This window comes from Suillus fuscotomentosus (assembly GCF_016647785.1).
Source record: "Suillus fuscotomentosus strain FC203 chromosome Unknown F5891scaffold_1, whole genome shotgun sequence".
Taxonomy (NCBI): domain Eukaryota; kingdom Fungi; phylum Basidiomycota; class Agaricomycetes; order Boletales; family Suillaceae; genus Suillus; species Suillus fuscotomentosus.
The window spans coordinates 1,372,778-1,395,274 of record NW_024539513.1 but is presented as its reverse complement, the minus strand read 5'-3'; the positions used below and the strand labels follow the sequence as shown (position 1 = coordinate 1,395,274).

Sequence of the window (22,497 nt, the reverse complement as noted above, 5' to 3'; positions counted from 1 at the left end):
GGGATGCACCTCTTGTGAGCAATGATGTCAAGGCTCGTCATTGTGAATGATTGCGCCAGATCAGCAGATATGTGCGCCCAATGTTTCAGCTTAAAGCCATTCTTCATGTATAGGGCACGACGCTTGTATGATGTATGTTACAATTGTATCTGTCGAATGCGAGCTCAAGTCTGTACACTTTGTCCCGGAGTCTTGCAGCACCGGTCATCCTTGTCAAGGTGGTTGCTCACAATCACATCCCATTGGTCCTTGTGGGACATTTTCAGCCTACCGAATCTTACTGTAAGGACTTCTTGTGTATGATGACACACTCCTTTCGAGCTTGTATAAAAATTTGGTGCAGTGGAGGTTTAAGATATTCCTAACAGCCTACAAGCCGTTCAAGTACTAAGGCAACCAAAAGGCAAAGGAGGCCGTAAAATGGTTCACGGACAGACGAAAATACTTATACTGTTGGCGCGAAGGTGCTCGGAAATATCTAACCTCCAGCCTGAGCTGAATGGGATTCCAAGTAGAAATTGTGTTATTGAGTGTGGATGATACTTTGAAGGTATTCTCATCATGTAAACGGCTATTCAATAGACATGCCTATCAGCGACTCGACGCTGACGAGCTGTAGTATTGATACGACTAACACGGAACATTGTGAGTCATTACTACTCTAACGTTAATATTGCAAGCGAGGAGTCACTAGCCTTACTACTAGTGGTAGTGAGTCACTACGAAGAGTCATGCACTCGGATCCACTGGCAGCGGGATGACATAAGCATGGCTGAAATCATCCGGCAAACAGTGATTGAGTTGCCTTCGTGTTTCCAAATTCGTGTTTAGAAGACATGCATGTATCGGATGGACTTCAAGCTTCAAGCAAGACAGTCCGATAGAATGCTCCGATGCGTTCAGAAAGAAGACTTGATACAGTAAAATCCAGCTTTAGCCACGTCGTTCCGACATGCGTGTACGATGTGATAGATACATACTGTGACTCGTGTACTAGGAAGAAGGAGCAACTAAGTGCTAACTTGGCTGCAGTTACGTGAGGTAAGTACATGTTCCCCATCAATTAATTCTTCCACAGGCTCCTCACTTCTCACGCAAGGCACCATGGCAGTCTTAATAGTATGCCGAATTTGACTCGTTGACGCCGCACCGATGCATCGGAACCGCTTCAGTGACCTACATAAACTCATGGATTCCTTGCAGATGGGTCAACTCAAACTCAAAGCACGCTCAAAAGCATGGGCACAGAACCCACTTTACTTGTGTCCCATACGTCGGAGGGCCTTCCAGCCACTGCTGACGAAAAGAAACTTGCCGTTTCAAAGGAGCTCACACCCCCAGAGCACGTTACTCTGGACATGAAAAAGGATTCAAAGGGCATCCGAGGTTTTCTCCCTTGGGCCAAGAAAGCATCTAAGGAGATGGAGAGCGAGGCCGATAACGCAATGGCAGCGGACAGATCCGTTTCTGCGCCATTCCTATCGTTATTCCGGTGAGATCATCCCACTTTTTTGACCGAACACCATAATTTACCGACGCAGGTATTCAACTCGCTTTGAAATAATGTTGGACTTTCTTGGCATGATCTTTGCTGTTGCTGCTGGCGCTTCGCAGGTGAGTTTTTCAGATTTGCGAGTGACATCTTCTTATTTCCTATCTTAGCCTCTGATGACTTTAGTATTCGGCGACATGACCCAAGATTTCGTCACGTTTAATTCAGCAGAGAACGAGTACTATCAATCGCTGCAGTCTAATGATACGAACGTAATTGAGCAGGCGCAGGCCGCACTAGATGCTGCTGCATCCACGTTCGTTCATAGCGCTAGCCTGGATGCTTCTTATCTCGTTTATCTCGGTAAGTTCTTGATTAGATAAGAATCAGATTTAGTACTGACCTGAATTCGTACCAGGTATCGCGATGTTTGTTTCCACGTATATATACATGTACACCTGGGTTTATACCTCAGAGGCTAATGGGAAAAGAATACGCGAGAGATATCTTCAGGCCATCCTTAGACAGGAAATCGCCTACTTTGATGATGTGGGGGCTGGAGAGGTTGCGACACGCATCCAAACCGACACTCGTAAGTCATTCTGTACTTTTCAAAGGCGGATGGTCGAAGTTACCGTGCTCTGAAATAGATCTGGTACAACTGGGGATATCCGAAAAAGTCACTGTTGCAGTCACTTGCATCAGCTCATTCGTCGTTGGCTTTATCATTGCGTTTGTCCGGTCATGGCGTCTCGCTCTTGCATTGTCGTCCATGATTGTGTGCATCATAATCATAGGCGGTGTCATGAAAAAGTGTCTCTCCAAATACACACAGTGAGTGTACTTGCTCTTGAGTTCGTCCTGAAGCTTTATGATCTCCGTTCAACACCAGATTGTCCTTGAAGCATGTTGCTGAGGCAGGTAGTCTTGCTGAAGAAGTCATATCCACGATTCGCACCGCACAGGCTTTCGGGACACAAAAAGTATTGTCTGGAATATACGATAAGAACATCGACGTTACTCGCGTCGTTAATGCCAAAGCGAGCATTTCGCAAGGTGTGGGATTAGGCTGCCTCTTCTTCGTGAACTACGCTGGATATGCGCTCGCGTTCGAGTTCGGAACTACCCTCATAAATGAGGGTCAAGGTCTGTTCCTGTTTCTGTATCGTGAAACTGCATTTGACATTGGTTGGCAGCTAACGCCGGACAGGTTGTAAATGTCTTCTTTGCCATCTTAACCGGATCATTATCTCTTGCTATACTCGCGCCTGAATTACAAGGTAATCGCAGTCCTACTTTTTGGTTCGGAATTCTCACCATGCTTTACTAAAGCCATTACACGTGCCTGTGGTGCTGCCGTCAAACTATTCGCTACGATCGAGCGTGTCCCTGATATCGACTCTGCAAACCCAGGAGGACTAAAGCCTTCAAAAGTCACTGGGGAGATTACGTTCAAGGAAGTCAAATTCAGCTATCCGTCTCGCGCAGATGTTCCAATTCTTAAAGGCATCGACATCACCTTCCCGGCTGGCAAGACCACTGCTTTGGTTGGCGCATCTGGATCTGGTAAATCTACGATCGTATCTCTCACGGAACGCTTCTACGATCCGCTGAGTGGTTCCGTTACGCTTGACGGAATTGACTTGCGAGAGTTGAATACCAAATGGTTACGCTCTCAGATCGGTCTGGTCTCACAAGAGCCTGTGCTTTTCGCGACGACTATCAGGGGGAACATCGCACACGGTCTCATTGGCACGCAATACGAGGATGCATCTGATGAGGAGAAGTTTCAACTCATCAAAGCAGCCTGCATCAAGTCTAATGCAGATAGCTTTATTAGCCACCTGCCACAAGGATATGGCACTATGGTTGGTGAGCGAGGCTTTCTTTTGTCGGGAGGGCAAAAACAGCGCATCGCAATTGCGCGAGCTATTGTGTCGGACCCGCGGATCTTGCTCCTTGATGAAGCCACAAGTGCCCTCGATACTCGCTCAGAAGTAATCGTACAAGATGCTTTGGACAAGGCAGCTGCCGGTCGAACTACCATCACCATTGCTCATCGCTTGTCCACGGTTAAAGATGCCGACTGCATACTTGTCATGGGCGAGGGACTCGTACTGGAGCGAGGGACTCATGCGGAACTTCTGGCAGATGAGAATGGCGCATACTCTCGTCTTGTCGCAGCTCAATCTCTCCGCGAGAGTGACAAAGATGATCTGGATGCAGGGGTATCAGGCGACGAGTCAGATTTGGAAAGGTCAGAAGAAGTCCTCGAACGGAAGAGCACTATTCGCTCTGTCAGAAGCGACGTCGCCAGTCAATTAAAGGAGAATGTAGAGGACCAGGCTCCAGAGGAAGCCTACGGTCTGTTTTATTTGATGAGACGAATTGCTAGTCTTCACCCTGAAGGGCTTCGCCGATACTTCATTGGATCTTTCTTTGCCATATGTAAGTCCGCAAAGCATGTATCATCAATTACGCTCATGCGTTTCCGCAGGCAATGGTGCCGCTTATCCTGTCTCTGGCATAATCTATGGTAAGTCCTGTCGTCAATCCAAATGGATGCCATTTATCCTGATATCCATTGGCAGGGCACGCAGTTTCCGGCTTTAGCGCAACCACAAATTCTGAGCGAAGCTACCAAGGCGACCGGAATGCTCTCTGGTTGAGTTCATATTTTCCGGAGATCACGCTGGTGCTTATCCCGAGCCAGGTTTTTCATCCTTGCCATTCTATGCGCATTGTGTATGGGTTTCCAGAACTACTTCTTTGCTTCTGCTGCCGCTGTCTTGACTGCCAAGCTCCGTTCAATGAGCTTCAAAGCTATCCTCCGACAAGACAGTGAGTGCTCAATCGCTACATTATTTTTCTTGCTCATGGAGGCAGTCGAGTACTTTGACAACGACAAGAACAGTGTGAGTCCTATAACTCCTCCAGTTCGTACAGGCTCCTCATTAGACTCCACATAAGACTGGCACTCTGACGTCAAACTTGAGCGAAAACCCCCAGAGGATCAATGGTCTTGCTGGTATAACTCTGGGAACGTGAGTATCACCATTCATTCCAAAGTGGCGTGATGACTGACTTTGGTTAGAATCATCCAATCTATCGCAACTCTAGTTGTCGGCTTGGTGATTGGCTTTGCATACGCTTGGAAGGCAGCTATTGTTGGCATGGGTGTGTCCCGTTTTTCCATTTTACGCATTTCTCTTACAAAATTTGTTGTTACTTAGCATGTATTCCTGTCCTGGTGTGCGGTGGCTATATACGTTTGGTACGTGACCTGCTTAATAAGCTCCCAACGTGCTAAACGTCTTCTAGCAAGTAGTTGTTCTGAAGGATCAGAGGAACAAGAAAGCGCAAGAAAGCTCTGCTCAGATTGCCTGCGAAGCTGCTGCAGCCATTCGCACCGTTGCATCATTGACCCGGGAGGAGCACTGCCTTGATATGTACAGACGGAGCTTGGAAGGACCCATCAGAAAATCCACTAGGACAGCGCTCTGGAGTCACTTGCTGTATGCACTCGCTCAGGCCATGGGTTTCTGGGTGATTTCTCTAGTCGTCTGGTATGGCGCGACACTCGTTTCGCAGCTGGAGATATCCACACAATCATTCTTCATTACTTTAGTGGTAAGGTTATTTTGTCGACCTCCGGACATTATTGAAGTGAACAATGCATTGGCAGAGCACGGTGTTTTCCTCAATGCAGGCTGGTAATATCTTTGCCTTTGTGCCTGACATTTCATCGGCCAAAGGGGCTGCCGACGCAACTATCAGGCTCCTCGATTCGACTCCTGCGATTGATGCAGAGTCAACTGAAGGCAAAAGTATTCCGAGCAAGACTATCAAGGGTCACATACAGCTGGAGAACGTTCATTTCAGTTATCCTACCCGTCCCAGAACCCGAGTTCTTCGTGGCCTCACGCTTACCGTCGAACCCGGAACCTATGTTGCCTTAGTCGGCTCTAGCGGTTGCGGTAAAAGCACGGTGTAAGTCCCGCCATCGTACTGTATTCAGACAGACTGCTAAGAGTCCATTTAGCATCCAATTACTAGAGCGTTTTTACGATCCGCTTTCCGGACAGATCTCGCTCGATGGAGAGCTTATTGATGAATATAACATCCAAGCATATCGGCAGCAGATTTCACTTGTGTCACAAGAACCTGTAAATACGGTCGTGGTATTGATCTCTTGGTAGAGAGAGCTGACTGCTTGCCTTGCAGACTTTGTACGCAGGAACTATTCGCTTCAATATCTTGCTCGGTGCCACCAGACCAGAATCTGAGGTCACACAAGAAGAGATCGAGGCTGCCTGCCGTGATGCCAATATACTGGAGTTTGTTCAATCACTTCCAGAGTAAGACATTAATACCACGAAAATCTGAGGCTTACTGACATGATAATGTTAGCGGGTTCAATACCGAAGTCGGTGGCAAGGGATCCCAGCTGTCTGGAGGTCAGAAACGTGTGTATCATTCATGGCAAAACATCTTTCTTTGTGCGCTGAAAGCATGATGCAGAACGTATAGCAATCGCTCGCGCACTGCTTCGGAACCCGAAAGTTCTTCTGCTCGATGAAGCTACATCAGCCCTTGATTCGAACTCGGAGAAGGTAGTGCAAGAAGCTCTTGACAAAGCTGCCAAAGGTCGCACCACAATTGCTATCGCCCACCGCCTTTCGACTATCCAAAACGCTGATTGCATGTGAGTCAATCGAGACCATCGTCACTCCGGAACATTTTCTCACTACTTCACAGACATTTTGTCAAGGAAGGCAGAGTCAGCGAATCCGGATCCCATGACGAACTTCTTGCGCGGAGAGGAGATTATTACGAGTTCGTCCAGCTTCAAGCACTTAGCAAGAAGTAGTGAAAATTTAGAATAATACTCGATATCTAACTCATCATATTATCACAATCTCGTCTATCTCCCGACTATACTATTCTACTTGTACCAGACTTAGACTATTGGGCTTAGAAGTTGCATGCTCACGCATGATTTCTCGATAATGTGATCCCTTATGTATCTTGGTTCTGTGGATTGCTTTTCTATAGATAACTTCCCACGTCATGTCAACATCATTCCTCCACGATTGCGCTGCTGCTCAGGCGAACCAGACGAAGAACAAAAATTACAGACCTTCCGTGGCGATCCCTCTTCAACAGGATCCTCTCTACATGCACGCTGAGAGTATCAGCTGCAGTCTGTGGTTCTGTGAGGGCTGATTAATGATTGATATCGGGACAACATTATGCACTGCAGAGTGAATCGTTTTGTTGGTCAAGCGCTATGTCCGCCGTTAATCTTCCCGCGAAGGGCTATATCTACATCTACATATTGGAAGAACGGAGCGACTTCCAATTGGTGTTAGCTTGACTAGACCCTAACCCTGATAGTTTCAGTTTAGACCGCCAATGCCGACCGCTACGACAACGATGGCAACGGCGACTGTCTCGACGTCGGACAAACTACTTCATAAACCGACCAGCAAAAGTTCGTCGACGACGGAGGCAACGCTACAATCACTGTACAACCGTGCGGCGAGAGCATTCCTTCACCGAGACGTCGCAATCACGTTCACACTATCAAGCGCTGCATTCGCGCTCCTCCCACCTCCCCTCGTGCCCTCGCCTGATCCCCTAGATGTCCACCGGAGAAAGTGGGACATCCTTCGCATCACCCTTGAGACCACCGTCTTCTCTTCTACTCCAGACCTCGTTGATTTACCACAGCCACTCCGAGAATCCCTACTCTTGTCTCCCCAATCATTTATTTCCAATTTGTATGCTCGATCTCTCGCTTTGTTTACTCCTTCATCACTGTATCGAAAGCCTAGCTCCGCATTCCTTCCGCACTAAGTCGTCATCACACTCATAGCATCCAGCATCAAGATAGATTGTCCAAATATTGGCCGCGAGATCACAGTGGACTGGCTGTAGAAACGCGGGTAATACGATTTCGTACCTTCCACAGGTGAATCGTATCACAAAGTTCTGGAACTCTACTGCTTGCATGTCTTGCCTCGTTTGGGCGAGTGGGAATATGTCAAAGAATTTCTGTCATACGAGAATGAGCTCTCGTCTGACAAAAGACGCGTGAGTTTAAGTTCATGATTCTTGTGTTATACTGAACACGATATTTTCAGGAACTTCATTTGGCTCTTGAGGCTCAACATACTCAAGCGCTAGAGAGTACAAAGCGGGAGACGCCAAAACACGAGCCTCCTCCCTCCCCTATACCAATACCTCCACTCCGTTCTCTATCCTCAGCATCTTCCTCCTCCTCTCTATCCACCACATCCACCCGCACCGCAGTTCCAGCATCCCATCGTCCAAAACTTACCCGCCAACAATCCGCATCTTCCACCTCTGCAGTTTCAGACGTCACGGTAACTAGATCCCCTCGCCACCACCACAACCAAAGCATGCCACAAGGGAGTTCAAGTGCCAGTGCTGTTCACATCTCCCACCTCCCTCCAGTCGACCACAATCTCGCGACTGCACAGCCCCCAACCTCCCTAGTATTCATTCGGTCTTATTTCAACCACTATTTCACCGCAAACAGAATAGCCACTCTATCGGTTTTGTTCTTCCTAGTTCCCCTACTGTCTTTGGTCCTTCGGAGACGGCGGCGCTTAGAGACACCTGCGGACTGGTACGGAGGAGATTATTCGAAACACGTGGCGATTCGATTGTGAGACAGTTATGGAATGAGCTGGTGAGGGCCGTTTTGGATACTGTTAGGATGGGTGGCGGGGGACTTGTATACTGATAATTTGAAATTTTGAAAAAGACATTTCCTACCATCAGAACCCTTTCCCACCAGTGGAAGGCGGGCATTGGAAGATAGACAGAAGAAAATGCCGGTGGGTTGCAAGCACCTCAGTGTCGAGCAGCGTCTGCATCTCTGATACCAATGCGATGTAACTCACTGGCTTAGCACGACTCTTACACACTTCAAGGCTGTATCACTTTTTCGACAGGAGGCATCAAAAGGTTCAGATAAGCATGATTAGAACCATTAGTTCTGGGACGCTTCAAGATGTTCCTCTACTTGCAGTAGTCTCTGGTGACAATCTCGAAGGTCCCGAGATCCGAATCGATGCCACTTGATGAGATTCAATGATGCTAAGTTCGCTCGACTGAAAGATATTTGCAGGACAGTATGAGTGCGGAAACCTCGCGGGTTATAACAGCGGCAATGCATTTTTGTTTCACTGTTCCGAAGACCGCACTGTGGAGATCATTCAAAATTGCCACTGTGCAAATTGCTGTATAGTCGAGAATGGAGGTATTGATGGTGGGTTGATTAGCTGCAAATAAGAGGAAAGGGTGAGCCCGCCTCTTGCTCGCCGTGTCCATGGTACGATCATCGTTACAGGTCTAAAACTTATCTGATCACGTGATGATTTCCTAGACTGTATAACTAACGCCTAGCCTTTGATATTGTACTACGCACCCAAATATTAATCTGATCATGACATTCAATGTGATATCGCATCAAATGAGTCTATACATATGATGCTTACTCGCGCGCCTCACGAACAAGCTGCTGAGAACAAAGCTCATGCCCTAGGAGTTTTCGCTTATATAAGCGTCACGCGTTTTTTTACAGGCTTCGCCCACTTCCTCGATTTGAAAATGCCTGCCCAATCGACAGCAACTGTCCTATCTTCCTCAGACGCCGTCGCCCATCTAGCATCTTACCAATGCTTAGACGGTCTCTCCGTCAAGGATCTCATGGATTCCCGCATCCATGGCGGTCTCACTTATAACGACTTTCTTATGCTTCCCGGGAAGATCGATTTCCCTGCTTCTGATGTGATCACTGATACCAAAATCACTCGTAATGTCGTTCTCAGAACCCCATTCATGAGTAGTCCTATGGATACCGTTACAGAGACTGACATGGCCATCAGTCTCGCGCTGCTGGGTGGCATCGGTGTCATTCATCACAATCAGTCTCCCGAATCTCAAGCGGCTATGGTTCGAGCCGTCAAAAGGCATGAGAATGGTTTCATCGCGGATCCTGTCGTCTTCTCTCCAAATCACACGGTTGCAGATGTCCTTGATATCAAGGCACGTCTTGGTTTCTGTGGTATTCCTATTACAGGTGCGTTATGTGTTTCACCTGCGTCTCCTTGATGAATACATCTACCAATAACCTTCGTTCTTCCGAGTAACGGGTTTTACCTGTGATCTGCGGATATCATTTTCTTTGGCCATCTGACCTTTTATTTTGTTTATCGTGCTCGTGTGATCAAAAACTAATGCGAATTCTTTAGAAACTGGACACCTGGGAGCTATACTTGTTGGTATCGTGACCTCACGCGACGTACAATTTGAGTCGCCTCAGACACTCCTCAGTGAGGTCATGACCAAGTCTCTTGTCACTGCTCCCCAGGGTGTCACGCTCGCAGAGGCCAACCAGATCCTCCGTTCTTCCAAAAAGGGCAAACTCCCCATTGTCGATGACCAAGGCCGTCTTACCTCTCTCCTTGCCCGCTCTGACCTACTTAAAAACCAAAACTACCCACTTGCTAAGTAAGAATCCTAACAGCAAGCAGCTGTATGCTGCAGCTGCAGTCGGCACACGACCCAGCGACAAAGGGCGCCTCAAGCTTCTCGTTGAGGCTGGTCTTGATATCGTCGTACTTGACTCATCGCAGGGCAACTCCATCTTTCAGATTGACATGATTCAATGGATCAAGCAGACGTTCCCGAAGCTCGAGGTCATCGCAGGCAACGTCGTCACTCGTGAGCAAGCTGCCAGCCTCATCGCTGCTGGGGCAGACGCTCTCCGCGTCGGTATGGGTAGCGGCTCCATTTGTATCACACAGGAGGTCATGGCTGTTGGTCGTCCACAGGCCACAGCTGTGTTTGCTGTTGCCGAGTTTGCATCCAAGTTCGGTATCCCGGTGATTGCAGATGGTGGTATCAGCAATATCGGGCACATTGTCAAGGCACTCTCGCTTGGTGCGAGCGCTGTGATGATGGGAGGGCTTCTTGCAGGCACCACAGAAGCTCCGGGAGAGTACTTCTACCACGATGGGAAGCGTGTGAAGTCCTACCGAGGCATGGGTAGTCTTGAGGCTATGGAGCAGGGTAGACCTGGCGCGTCTGGTCAGGTCAATAGCAAGCCTGGTTCCACGAAACACACTCCACACCTTTCGAGCAAGCCACACGAGAATGCCGCCACGTCACGCTATTTCTCCGAGTCCTCCGCTGTCAAAGTCGCTCAGGGTGTGTCAGGTGACGTCCAAGACAAGGGCAGCGTCGAGGCATTTGTTCCATACCTACACGTCGGTGTTCAGCACAGTCTCCAGGATATCGGCGTTCGCAGTGTTTCAGAGTTGCAGGCAGGTGTGAAAGAGGGTCGTGTTAGATTCGAAGTAAGGACGCCTAGTGCTCAGGTGGAGGGGGGTGTTCATGGTTTGCATTCGTGAGTAATGATGACATCCCATTGCAATGTGTCGCTGATTTTTTCTGCAGGTACACGAAGAGATTGTATGCCTGATACGACGGTTCGCGTATTACCCAACGTGACCAGTATCATACACGTAGGCTCCTGCGTTGTTGCAAAATAAGGGAAAATTGTATATTCATCATTGTTGATTGGAGGAAGCTGTGATCATAGCTGGGCTGTGCATGATCAAGTTCAATGATTCACTCATGGACTACTCCCGCCATCTCCGAGTCGCCAATGCTCGCTACTCATTTGGTGCGCAAGACGTATATTTTACCGTCTCTTACCACCAGAACTTTCGCAATCAATGATAATAGTCACCTCGATGTTCCATCTTTCTTTACAAACTTTGGTATAACATCACCGCGCGTGAATATTGCTACATGGCTTTAGCGGTGGTTCGCAATGAAGGCAGTGTGGCTTCCAAACAGTCCGGGTCGCGGGGGTGTCTTGAAGATGGCCAGGCCTGACATCCGTTGAGATAATGAATGTGGCATTTTTGGATTACAGCTAGTCGGCGCCCACGCACGTAGACGTTATCGATGTTGAACATCACGCATAACGATTATTGAAGTGTCGGATTGAACTTTGTAAGTGGTGCTTTAGCTAACATTACATTAACCCGTTCACGAGCCTGAGGCCCAAAAGCGAACTGTCATGTCGACAGGTAATTAAATGTGAATTGAGGTCAAATAAAATATCGGACAAGTTTTGAACTGCATGACATGTGTAAGTATCTCATTCATCGACATAAGTACTTGTATGTGCCTAGATGTATGGCTGGTAAAAGTGCGCACTGTATCAGCGCTAGCTCAATCGAGAACCACGGTTACGTCTATTGTATTCATATTTACGGGTGGTGAGTGAGCCCGCAAACAGATGTGTCATGAGGATGGTATTATTAAATCCATTAACCGCTTCGTTACTGGACACGACTCTCATTCACTGGCGCCTCGGTGCTGACATCTGAGGCTTACTCAAGGGGTACTCATCTTGATACGAACCTGCAGACTTGTAATCTTCGTTGAGGGGAAGCACGATGCCTGCAACAGAATAGATGATCACAATGGCATACTCCATGAGCATGTCCATTACGAGGTAGATTTGCCATTCGCCCGTCAAAATATTGAATTTTGCCAGGTCGCTAGTGTTGGGCTCGCTAGTTTCGGTTATCGAGAACGAACTCGAAGAGAACGTGGACAGGACGCTGTAGAGCGTCCGAATGGCCAGGAATGGCAGTGCGATGGAGACAGCCTTCAAGAGCTAAAGATAAGGCGTCAGAAAATAAGTCGAATAGATGACGATGCTGCGGAAAACTCACCTGCTTGCGATATCTCAAAACAAAGTGGATTCGTGTCCATAGAAAGATGCAAATGCCGACAAGGATAATGTATAAGACACAAAAGAGGATGGCACCAGCCCTGCGCATGGTGTTTGCACTCGAGCTTGAGCTGGAACTTGACGCTTCGGAGATACCGACGATGACAAGGATGAGAGCGACCGTGCCAAGGAGTTGAAGAAGGCGGAATTGTCTGTTATATCTCGAAAAGCCATCAGGAGTTTGGAACCTATGATAGTGTTCAGCGCATTCCATCTATGATGACAACTGGATCAACTTACATCGAGTGCAACAGACCCAGCGTGCAAAGCAACAGTGGGGATAGGCCAGATGACTCTAAGGCATAGCCGCCGATGTAAAGCGAAGTGTTTGCGGGCGTGATATCCTCAGCTGCGACAAGCAAAGAACCACCCAATACCCGGACTGAAGGTGTAACAAGGTTAAAACTATGACTGCAATAAATTAAACAACTTACTGATGCTGAACACCAACAACAAGACCCAACCATCACCTCGCGACATTCCGTACTTCATCACCAACCTGAGAGAAACGAACAGGAAGGGAATATACATTGCGATGGTCACCGCTGCAAGGATTCCCTGAGAGTTGAGAGCCATGTTTGCTGGAGTCAAAGAAGGAGGAGGGATAAAAGTATGGGAAAAGATGGGATGTTTGCCTGCCTTTTGTAGGAGATCATGGCGGAAAAGAGGCAGTGAGTGATGACCTCTGTGGTGCCCGAGGCGTTGCGTTTAGAAAGGCGCACCTTCTGAATTTGACAGAATGCTGGTATTTCCCTTCCGGCGCAATCGGCACTCCACAAATGAAGTTGCTGATGCTCCAATTCATGAACCGTCTGGACCGGGTTCGGACACTAAACTAACTACTGGGCCCGGTTCATATTTCGTTTGGTTCAACCTATGTTCTCTGTAGTTAGGTTCAATGTTCATAGTTCTCTGACTTTCGTATGAACCGTTTGAACTTGTTTGGACTGTGTTCGAATTGTAAGCCTTGACCTCCGAGAATGAGAGCTGGCTGAGATGTTCCGAATGTAAGATATAATTTTAAAAACTGTACAGTTGTTCAGCCGGACATAATCGCCAGATCAGTATGATTATCACACCTAAATTTGCCATCATGGATGTTCATGAAACATCGCTGAAGATCAATGTGCGCTCAATGCGGATCGCTCGCTCAAGGCGAAATTGATTGCGGTTGAAGGAGGTTATTATCACCCCCTCCACAGTTGAAATGTCGGTTTCGCCTGCTAAATAGGTGTTTAAGCACCTTCGAGAAATACAGTGCCTGCAGGAAGTATGGTAGCGTTACAATAACAGAAGACGATGATTCTGATTCGCCGTAGTGTTGCTCTCAGCCGCAACACTAACACCTGAGGCAGGACGGAATCTGTCTGAAGCACAGATTGGTATCATATCCGCAGAAATATTTTGCATTGGTGATAGGATCTGTACTGCAGTAGTATTGGATATCAAATTTTACATATGTTCGTGATATGACATATAGCCAAATTGGGGAGACAATATCCTAAATCTGATGACATCACATATCTAAACTTTGAAATAAAATCTGTTTTGCTCTAAGATACGTGTCATATATAGAATTTAAGTATGAATATGGTGGCTGATCAATTTTAATTACAAATTTTAAATATGAACCCTATACATATTTGGTATAACAATTTCTTATTGGTCAGTCATCGAACAAATTCAGAATAATACAAACCAGATCTGCACATACAAAATATTATTGTCATAATTTCAATATGAGCATGGATCTGGTGCACAAACAAAGCCTTCCTTTCAAATTCTCAATATTGTGGTCTATATATTCTTCATTTGGAGATAAATCTGGTAGGGAATCAATTTCAACCACAATTTTTACATTTGTGCTCTATTTGTTTAGGTTCAACATCGAACAATAGATGTAAAATATTAGCTTCCAGCCAATCCGGCAATGTCTCTGGTGTAAAGCCTAAGAGCTAGTTCGGTAACCCAAGGTAAAGTAAATTTGCCAACTTCAAGGATGATGTAAGGTCGGCACAGTAGCTTCCGGTTTGGAGACCGACATCGGAGCTTGAACTTCCTTTGATCCCATGTCTAGCTATCACACACCCCAGCATACGACTCAAGATCTATGCAATCGGAACAACATCTGGGCTAGTGTCATATCGATAGTGTTATCAGCTCAAGTCCACATCCTCTCCATGGCTCAGGAGTCATCTCATACTACTACAGAGAGGGCTGTTTGGACCGACACAGAGGTTGATCAGTTTCTCCTCTACCTATCCAACAATCGGGACAAGATCGGTGATGCTGGCAACTTCAAAGATGTGACGTACAATGGCGCTGCAGAGGCTATTGCTGAGTACCTGGAGCATGGTCCAGCGAAGAGTGGGGCAATGTGTAAGACAAAATGGGCGTCAGTAAGTCCTATCAATATATAATTTATTTATAGACTTGATAATAGATTGTGTAGTTAAAGCAGACTTTCAATGCTATTCAGAAGTATCGCCAGCAGTCTGGTGTCCACTGGGACAATATTAGAGGGGCAAATGTCGAGGGTGAGGCTTCAACCTCAGTATGGAATGAATATGTTTCCAAGAAGGTACGTCAAGTTCACTAATGCTATTTCATGCGTCTCACTGTTTGATAATAGGGAAATTCAGTCATGCGCCCTTTTCGTGCATCGGGATGGAGACACTACGAGCAAATGGACGGCATAATACCACGAGGCAGTGGCGCCCGAGGGCGCACAGGGTACCAACCCAATATAGCTCTCCCCCCTCCCTTAAGCTCAAGCTCCAGTCCTAGCGTACCCGCAGGTGAACACAATACCATGATTGGTCCCATTATTGCCACATCTAGTGCTGGTGTTGCTGGTCCTAGCACCGCCCCTGCAGCAGCTGCCCTCACTTCTACACCTGCTTCTCCATCCTTCATGCCTCCTCCTACTTCTCCGTCCTTCATGCCTCCTCCTGCTTCTCCGTCCTTCATGCCTCCTCCTGGCAAACGTTCTCACACCGACATGGAGCTGACCGCCTCATCTGCATCTACCTCAGTTTCTCAAATGCAAATGCCGCCTCCCTCCGAGTCGAGCTCTATCAAAAGAGCGAAGACAGTATCAGGCCGCGCATCAGGCCGTGGATCAGGAGGCCATGCACAGACTCAGGGCGGTTCCACCAAGAACACTAACACGTTGGACACCAAGATATCGAAGGCCACCACAGCTGTAGCCGTGATGGGATTCCAGAGCTCTGTCAATCGCTTGACAGATGTAATTGCTGAGCGCATGGTCTATCCTGAGGATCGGGTAATGGACCAGCGCTCGAGGGCCATGCAGATGTTGCAGGTTGAGGATGCAGAGTTGCCGTTCGCAGAGCGGCTTATAATACAACAGGTTTTTTCTATGGACCCTGCAGCTACTGACATATACACACAGACTGCTGACAAGGAGATGCGCCGTGCTTTTATTCTTTCCACAGCCCAGCGGTTGGGACTTCAACTTCCTGCGCCTGGTAGTTAGTATACTCATGTAAAATGCGCTATTGACACAACATATGATGATAATGCAGTAGTTGAAGCATGGTAATGCAAACATCTTGTGCTTTGATGGCGGCGGATACATGAGAGTCGTGCTACAGTGCTACATATCATTGTCAGAATCTTCAAAGGAGTCATCTAGCAGGCCCCGCTGCTGCAAAACAGTCTGATAATCTTCCCACATGCAGCGCGCAATACGATTGCGCACTTCCTTCATGCCTCCCGCTCCGTCAAACTCCTCCTCATCATCGGGGATCCCTTGGTGCTCCGGGTTGTCGTAATCGAAGTGTTCATTGTCGTCGTCCGGGAGCACGTTGTCGTCAGGGTTGTGAGTCGATATGAAATTGTGAATCGCGCATAGCGCAGCAGGTATACGTGCCTGGATGGTCATAGGATATTCAGGTGAGAGCAACAGAATACGAAAACGGCGTTTTAACACGCCAAAGATCCGCTCAATCACATTTCGAGCGGATGAGTGTCGCAGATTGAAGAGCTCTTCTTTGGTTGTTGGTCTGCAAACATAGAATAGTTATTAAAAAACCTAAAATATAAAATAAATAAAACATACCTAAGATTAGCACGTCCCCATTCAGCCAAATGATAACGGACACTGCGGTAGGGGACTAAGAGCTCGTCACACAAAGGGAATCCCGCATCCGCTAAGAAATATTTGCCGGGAGGGATATACAAACTGCCTGAACGAGCCTCGTCATAGAGGCGTGCGTCTGTGGCGGATCCCTCCCAGCCAGTGAGAGCGTAGGAGAATTTGAGGTTGAAGGTGCAGGCGAATAGACAGTTTTGAGAAATAAAACCTTTGCGATTACGATACGAGGGGCGATCAGATGATGAGGGGCGAGCATGGATGTGGCTGCCGTCGATCGCACCGATAGCGTCCTTGAAGTAAGGCCAGAATTTTGGATTGTTACGGATGTTGCTGGAGATGTCATCGGTGTCGTTGGGAGAACATACGTATGTTGTGTAGAACGGGGGGGACGCAAAGATAAACAAGATCTTCCGGAAATACCTGGAATTATTTGTGAGCTCATCATAAATAACATTAAAAACAAACTTACTTTGAGATGGTGTCGTTTGACCGTTGAAAACGCTCCCCGACATGACGGATCGTTAGCCCTGTAACGCACGTATATAGAAAGATGGCAAGTTGCTCTTCGAGCGAAACGTGGCGTGAGCTAGCATAACCCAAAACACGAAGTTCGGCTATGAGCGCGTGAAAGACATCTGCATGCATGCCAAGTTCGCATCGCATACGATCCGGGTGACCAGTGATGAGTTCCATGACCCATTCTTCACCTGAGAGGGCCGATGTGTGGTATGCCTCAGGTACAGAGTCCTGAAGCAATGAGTGCGTAGCAGTCAGAAGGACACTGACGAGTAGTGCAATGTGACGTAGGATTCGCATATGATTCTGCCGACGGCCTGCAGCTGGCGGCTGAACAGCCTGGGCTTGAGCGAGTTGTTGGAGCAAGGGGTCAATGGTATCCATAATCTATCCCTAAAGCAATGAGCGCGATGGATAACAAGTCCTACTAATATTGATATCATAAGGTTGAAACTCAGCTATCGGCACCTACTGTGCCGGCCTTACATCATCCTTGAAGTTGGCAAATTTACTTTACCTTGGGTTACCGAACTAGCTCTAACAGTGCATTACGTCAATGCAACATGTTTGCATATGTTTGTGCTCACAAAAATGTTTTTTCCATCTTGGCTCGTGCGCATAATCAGACTGGTCACGAGTCTAACAACCAGCAGCATAAGTTTGAGAGTGGCCTTGCCAGTCTTTACATCCCAGATTTTGTCCGGGTGCACCCTGGTATCAGCAATCGTGAAGGTGCTTCCAGCAGTCGCGAACATGGTCATGTCCGGTGAGTAGACAACTGCCTCTACCTCGTGCCCAGTCTCGATTGGACACCGTTTTCCGGCCGCATCTCGACCCCAACATCACTGCTTTTGTATGCCCCGCCTGTCTCGCGATGACTTTGCATGTCCCAACCTCATTTTACTATCATCACTTCCGCTAAGCACTTGCTTCCCGTCCGGATATAACGCTATGGTCTGTACTTCACTATTCCCGTCCCGCAAGTCGTCTCCTATCTTTTCCCCACTCTTCATGTTTCATACCCGAAGTGAGCCATCTCTTGAACGGGTCATCATTCGTTATCCACGTGGCAAATTTATAGCGTCCTGGACCCATTCAGTGTGTCCTTCAAATTTCTGGCGGGGCTTTATCATAATTGTTTCCTGCCTTCCTTCGATGGGTGAAGACACAATCAACTATTGGGCGCAGCTCCGTCTCAGCTTTCATCTCATAACAAAGTTCAACTCATCACTTACGACTGATGTTTCTGAGGAGATCTCAGTGTTGGTGTACCAAGACACAATGAGCGTTTGCCAAAGGTGGAGTCAGAGTTAAGTACACTGGAGGTTCGAGCTACGTTTTGCATGTGACATCCTCATGATCGTGTTTACTGCCTGGCCAATCATATCATATTCCAAAATTGGGCCTCAGATCATCCATATCTGCCTCTCACCAGCCAACTGCTCCACGAGCTCGTCATCTCCGAGTCGCGAATGCTCGTGCGTAAGATGTACATTCTACTGTATGAGGAGATGTGCTGAACCCTATTTAGCTACATGCTACTTCACGGATTTAGCCCATGTTGGTATCTCCTGTAACGGATCATGGCACAACGATCAAACCGATAATGCGTTCGCACTCCGCATCAAGCCTTCAACGTTGTCAACTCGAAATAACCTGCAGAATTCCGAACTAGCCGCAACCAGAATGGGCCAGAATCTCGCTCATGCGCATCTGACCTCCTTCTATTGGGCACACCCAACAACACCCAATGGGAAGCTGGCTCCGTGCAATGTCTATCAAACCTCATAATCCTTGATCACCACGACCAACTGTCAGTTCAATTGACATCGTTACGCTCAAACGCCCTATCATTGATGCATCCATACATAGACTCGGATACAGACCCATACACAGAGATCCGCAATACCCACACATAAGCTATGTTTACTTGCGGGAACATCAGAGGAACTTCTCACTAATTGACATCGACATGTAAAATGCAAGATACGCTTGTGGTTGTTTGATAGGCTGGGTTCCCACGCACTTAACTGACATGGGCGTTGGCTGATATGACTGGCTGTCGCGGGTGCAGGCGAGGACGACGCTCAAAGCTCGTTGAGTCAATGAACTGATGAGTTCTCGCTATCAATCATGCTAATTACGGTGCTTTCACATGGTCATATGTTGTTTTCATTCGTTACCTATCTTCGGCTGATGAATCGATGATGGAGCAGTGACCGGGTCAGTCTCTAAGCTGTCTTCGGTCGGTCGAACTTGAGTGGGATCAAGGTTTTCGTTAGAAAGTCATATAAAGCCATGTATAACGTCGAAAAACCACCGCAATCAACGTAAAGCACCCTGAGGAGACTCACGAGTTCTCTGACGGAAGCTTTGAAGGGGAGCAGTATATCCAACGAGTTAGTACATGATCGAGCAGGCGTAGTGACCTGGCTCGTGTCCGAGTCTCCGACCACATCGCCCATAGCCTAGTAGCTTGTCGAGCCACTGCTGCTGAATGACGTGTGTGGCGTCATCTCGTCCCTGCCGAAAAACATGTGCCCTACAGGGTACCGTATACAGTTCGTCTGCATCTCCAAAAGCCTAGTAAAGTCCGCAGTGACTCGGAAGCTGAACGAGATGCGAGGAAGTAGGCTCGGAAACTGTGCCGAACATTGTTTGGATTACCTAGCGTCATAGGAGCCTAAAAACCGACGACTTGTCTGTGCCAGTTGTTTGCACTGCCAACTTGGAGGCTGTTCAGCCACTGTACAGTTATTTTGGTTGTGTGTCGGTGCATTTACGATCAGATATAAGGAACTATGTTGCAATCCAATCCAGCTAACATCATATCGATAGCCAGAATCCATTTTTGTTCATTCACCGCTTTTGTTTAGTTGTGGAGCTGGCCAAAAAAAAGGGTCCTGCCTTAGGCTGCCTATTACGATACTTCGTCGGAGCAAGGGAGCAGAGTGTCGAAATTTGAAGGAGCATCAATGAGTATTAATACCAATGTCTAACACTAGCTGTACAGTAGATGTCAAGTAACAATTATTGTAGCTGTATTCTGACTGTGAGACGAGAGAGCCGAAGAACTCCGTTGATAGTTTGGCGGTTTGTATTGTACTTGGATTACATTTGCGCAGAAATAGTGACCCATTATTGCTTCATGGCTGCTGGAATGTGACGGCGGTTTCCAACGCACGGTGAGAATGGTGTCCAAAGACAGTGTCGAATGAGAGCGCAGTCCAGTATTCTGGCCTAAGGCAGGACCCTTAAAGTTGTTTGGCCAGCTCCACAACTAAACAAAAGACAAAAATGGATTCTGGCCTATCGATATGATGCTAGCTGTCATATTGTGCGCGCCGCAACTCATGGATCATGGACCGTACAATGTAGTGCTATTCCTGTGCAATCGGCACTTTAACAAAACTCGTTTTTCTACCTACTTGCACAAAAGTTTTTGACAGAGGTTATAACGTTAAACGTTAAACAATCACAATTGAAGGAGGTGCCAAAGTCACGCAGAAATGTGACTTGGTGCCGTGACGGAGTTTCAATACTTGGGAAGTGTTGCGCACGGCCTGGCAGCACTCGCTATCAGTTCTGCACTACTAATAGGCCTCCATCACAATCTATTTTGATCATCGAACTTACATGCGTGCGGACAACATACATACAATGTACGTGCTCCGGGTCTCAGCATCCGAGTCACCTACAGCACCAATGGTCACCCTCGTACTTGTAGACATGTCTACTAGTGAACACCGTACGTACTGAATGTTGAATCCGTTCTTGCGTCGTCGGTCGAGCTCAGTGACCTTATATCATGTGACATGCTGTACAGTGACATTGTCGACCTCAGAAGGGATAGTACCCGGTTGTCCTGCCAGCCACATCACGGTTAACCTAATGATCGGCTGTGATTAAGGACCGACAATACTGGATACGGTGCGCAGTATTACTCCAACTTTCCGTGCAGTACGAAGTTCGGAATCTGCATCCGCTTCAACTTTGCTTCCGATATCACAGCCTCTCGCAGCCGCTAGCCTTCTGTCAAATCCAAGGAAGTTTACCTTTTTGGAGATGAATACAACGAGGCAGCATAGGGAGCGCCCACTGCCCGCTGTCCAACTGATTCCGCTATGATTTCATACAAAAGGCAGACAAGTCTGACAACTACTATCCCATCATTTTCCATATTCAATTTCTTCTTCCTCCTTCCTCAATTTCAGTTTCTCAGGAGAAATGGCTCTCGACACTCAGGGCATCCTTGCAGCGGTGACCATCGCAATGTATATTCCCTTCCTATTCGTTTCCATCAGGTTGGTGATGAAATACGGAATGTCGCGAGGTGATGGTTGGGTCTTGTTGTTGGTATTTAGCATCAGTAAGTTGTTTAATTTATCGCAGTTATAGTTTTAACCCTGTTATACCTTCAGTCCGAGTATTGGGAGGTGCTTTGCTTGTTGCAGCTGAGGATATCACACCCGCAAACATTGGACTTTACATCGGCGGCTATGCCCTAGAGTCATCTGGCCTATCTCCACTGTTGCTCTGCACGCTGGGTCTGTTGCACTCGATGTAAGTTCATCCAGTTGTCATCGTAGATGGAATGCGTCGAACACTATTATAGGTACCAAACCCCCGATGGCTTTTCGAGATATAACAGACAATTTCGCCTTCTTCAGATCCTCGGCATGATCGCTCTCATCCTTACCATCACCGGCATCTCCAATGAGACAAGTTCCAGTTCAAGCTCGACTTGGAATACCATGCGCAGGGTTGGTGTCATCCTCTTTTGCGCCCTATACATCATCCTTGTCGGCATTTGCGTCCACGTATGGACCCAAGTTGGCTTTGTCATGAGATACCGCAAGCAGGTGAGCTTTCCGGAGCGCCATCATCTGTTCGACTTATTTTCTTACGCCTTATCTTTAGCTCTTGAAGGCCATCTCTATCGCACTTCCATTCCTGGCCATTCGGACGCTCTACAGCGTCTTGTCCACGTTCTCTTCGGATTCGTTCTCGATAACCGGAACCACCGAGTCCAACACCAGCGATCTGGCAAAATTCAATGTTTTGACGGGCGAATGGCAAATTTACCTCGTAATGGACATGCTCATGGAGTACGCCGTTGTGATCATCTATGCTGTTGCAGGCATCATGCTTCCCCTCAACGAAGATTACAAGCCTGCAGATTCGTATCAAGATGAGTACCTTTTGAGTAGGCCTCAGATGTGAGCACCGAGACGCCAGTGAATGAGAGTCATGTCCGGTTACGAAGCGGAATGTCAGTTTAATGGACCTAATGATACCATTTCCATAATTCGTCTGTCTACAAGGTTACCTACCGCTCGTAGATATATTTATAAGTCTTTTATTTAACGGTGTAGTGGTGTAGTGTTGATTCATATCATGATCTGGATCTATGATGATGTCATTGCCTCTGAGGGAGTAGGGACACTGAAAACAAAGAGCGAAGATCCTCAAGACATCAATGCATCATTACCAAGTTGACTGACATTGGCCTGGCAAATAACT

At 47.4% G+C, this 22,497-nt stretch overlaps 5 protein-coding genes across 5 annotated transcripts; 4 read left to right on the top strand and 1 right to left on the bottom strand.

The window, feature by feature from the left end:
- Window positions 1-816: 816 nt before the first annotated feature.
- Window positions 817-6,586, top strand: F5891DRAFT_1134658 (P-loop containing nucleoside triphosphate hydrolase protein). The gene is made up of 23 exons (XM_041364777.1): window positions 817-1,041; window positions 1,100-1,492; window positions 1,542-1,614; window positions 1,663-1,855; window positions 1,911-2,084; window positions 2,143-2,326; window positions 2,385-2,638; window positions 2,689-2,772; window positions 2,825-3,940; window positions 3,990-4,028; window positions 4,084-4,156; window positions 4,206-4,333; window positions 4,379-4,407; window positions 4,463-4,536; window positions 4,587-4,669; window positions 4,726-4,766; window positions 4,814-5,122; window positions 5,178-5,482; window positions 5,535-5,658; window positions 5,717-5,850; window positions 5,903-5,958; window positions 6,014-6,197; window positions 6,251-6,586. The coding sequence occupies exons 2-23, from the start codon at window positions 1,239-1,241 to the stop codon at window positions 6,360-6,362; spliced, it is 4,023 nt and encodes a 1,340-aa protein (XP_041234146.1). The 5' UTR covers window positions 817-1,041; window positions 1,100-1,238; the 3' UTR covers window positions 6,363-6,586.
- A 342-nt stretch (window positions 6,587-6,928) lies between these two features.
- On the top strand, window positions 6,929-8,190 carry F5891DRAFT_1273146 (uncharacterized protein; the record flags this gene model as incomplete). Its single annotated transcript, XM_041370123.1, has 4 exons — window positions 6,929-7,314; window positions 7,371-7,417; window positions 7,467-7,588; window positions 7,639-8,190. 4 exons carry the CDS (start codon window positions 6,929-6,931, stop codon window positions 8,188-8,190), a joined length of 1,107 nt encoding a protein of 368 aa, XP_041234145.1.
- Window positions 8,191-9,130: 940 nt separating this feature from the next.
- Window positions 9,131-11,352, top strand: F5891DRAFT_993865 (IMP dehydrogenase/GMP reductase; the record flags this gene model as incomplete). Its single annotated transcript, XM_041378265.1, has 4 exons — window positions 9,131-9,605; window positions 9,778-9,959; window positions 10,042-10,934; window positions 10,985-11,352. The coding sequence occupies 4 exons, from the start codon at window positions 9,134-9,136 to the stop codon at window positions 11,007-11,009; spliced, it is 1,572 nt and encodes a 523-aa protein (XP_041234144.1). The 3' UTR covers window positions 11,010-11,352.
- A 169-nt stretch (window positions 11,353-11,521) lies between these two features.
- Window positions 11,522-12,914, bottom strand: F5891DRAFT_1134657 (uncharacterized protein; the record flags this gene model as incomplete). Its single annotated transcript, XM_041364776.1, has 4 exons — window positions 11,522-12,221; window positions 12,280-12,526; window positions 12,579-12,720; window positions 12,773-12,914. The coding sequence occupies 4 exons, from the start codon at window positions 12,912-12,914 to the stop codon at window positions 11,901-11,903; spliced, it is 852 nt and encodes a 283-aa protein (XP_041234143.1). The 3' UTR covers window positions 11,522-11,900.
- Window positions 12,915-21,201: 8,287 nt separating this feature from the next.
- On the top strand, window positions 21,202-22,406 carry F5891DRAFT_1098125 (uncharacterized protein; the record flags this gene model as incomplete). The annotated part of the gene is made up of 4 exons (XM_041363539.1): window positions 21,202-21,343; window positions 21,396-21,537; window positions 21,590-21,836; window positions 21,895-22,406. The coding sequence occupies 4 exons, from the start codon at window positions 21,202-21,204 to the stop codon at window positions 22,195-22,197; spliced, it is 834 nt and encodes a 277-aa protein (XP_041234142.1). The 3' UTR covers window positions 22,198-22,406.
- Between the last annotated feature and the right edge of the window lie 91 nt (window positions 22,407-22,497).

Coding starts and splice junctions, on each gene's coding strand:
- F5891DRAFT_1134658 (XM_041364777.1), top strand. CDS start 1,239: ATGGGCACAGAACCCACTTTACTTGTGTCCCATACGTCGGAGGGCCTT. Junction 5,483..5,534: donor GGTTGCGGTAAAAGCACGGT/GTAAGTCCCGCC, acceptor GAGTCCATTTAG/CATCCAATTACTAGAGCGTT. Junction 5,851..5,902: donor TTTGTTCAATCACTTCCAGA/GTAAGACATTAA, acceptor TGATAATGTTAG/CGGGTTCAATACCGAAGTCG.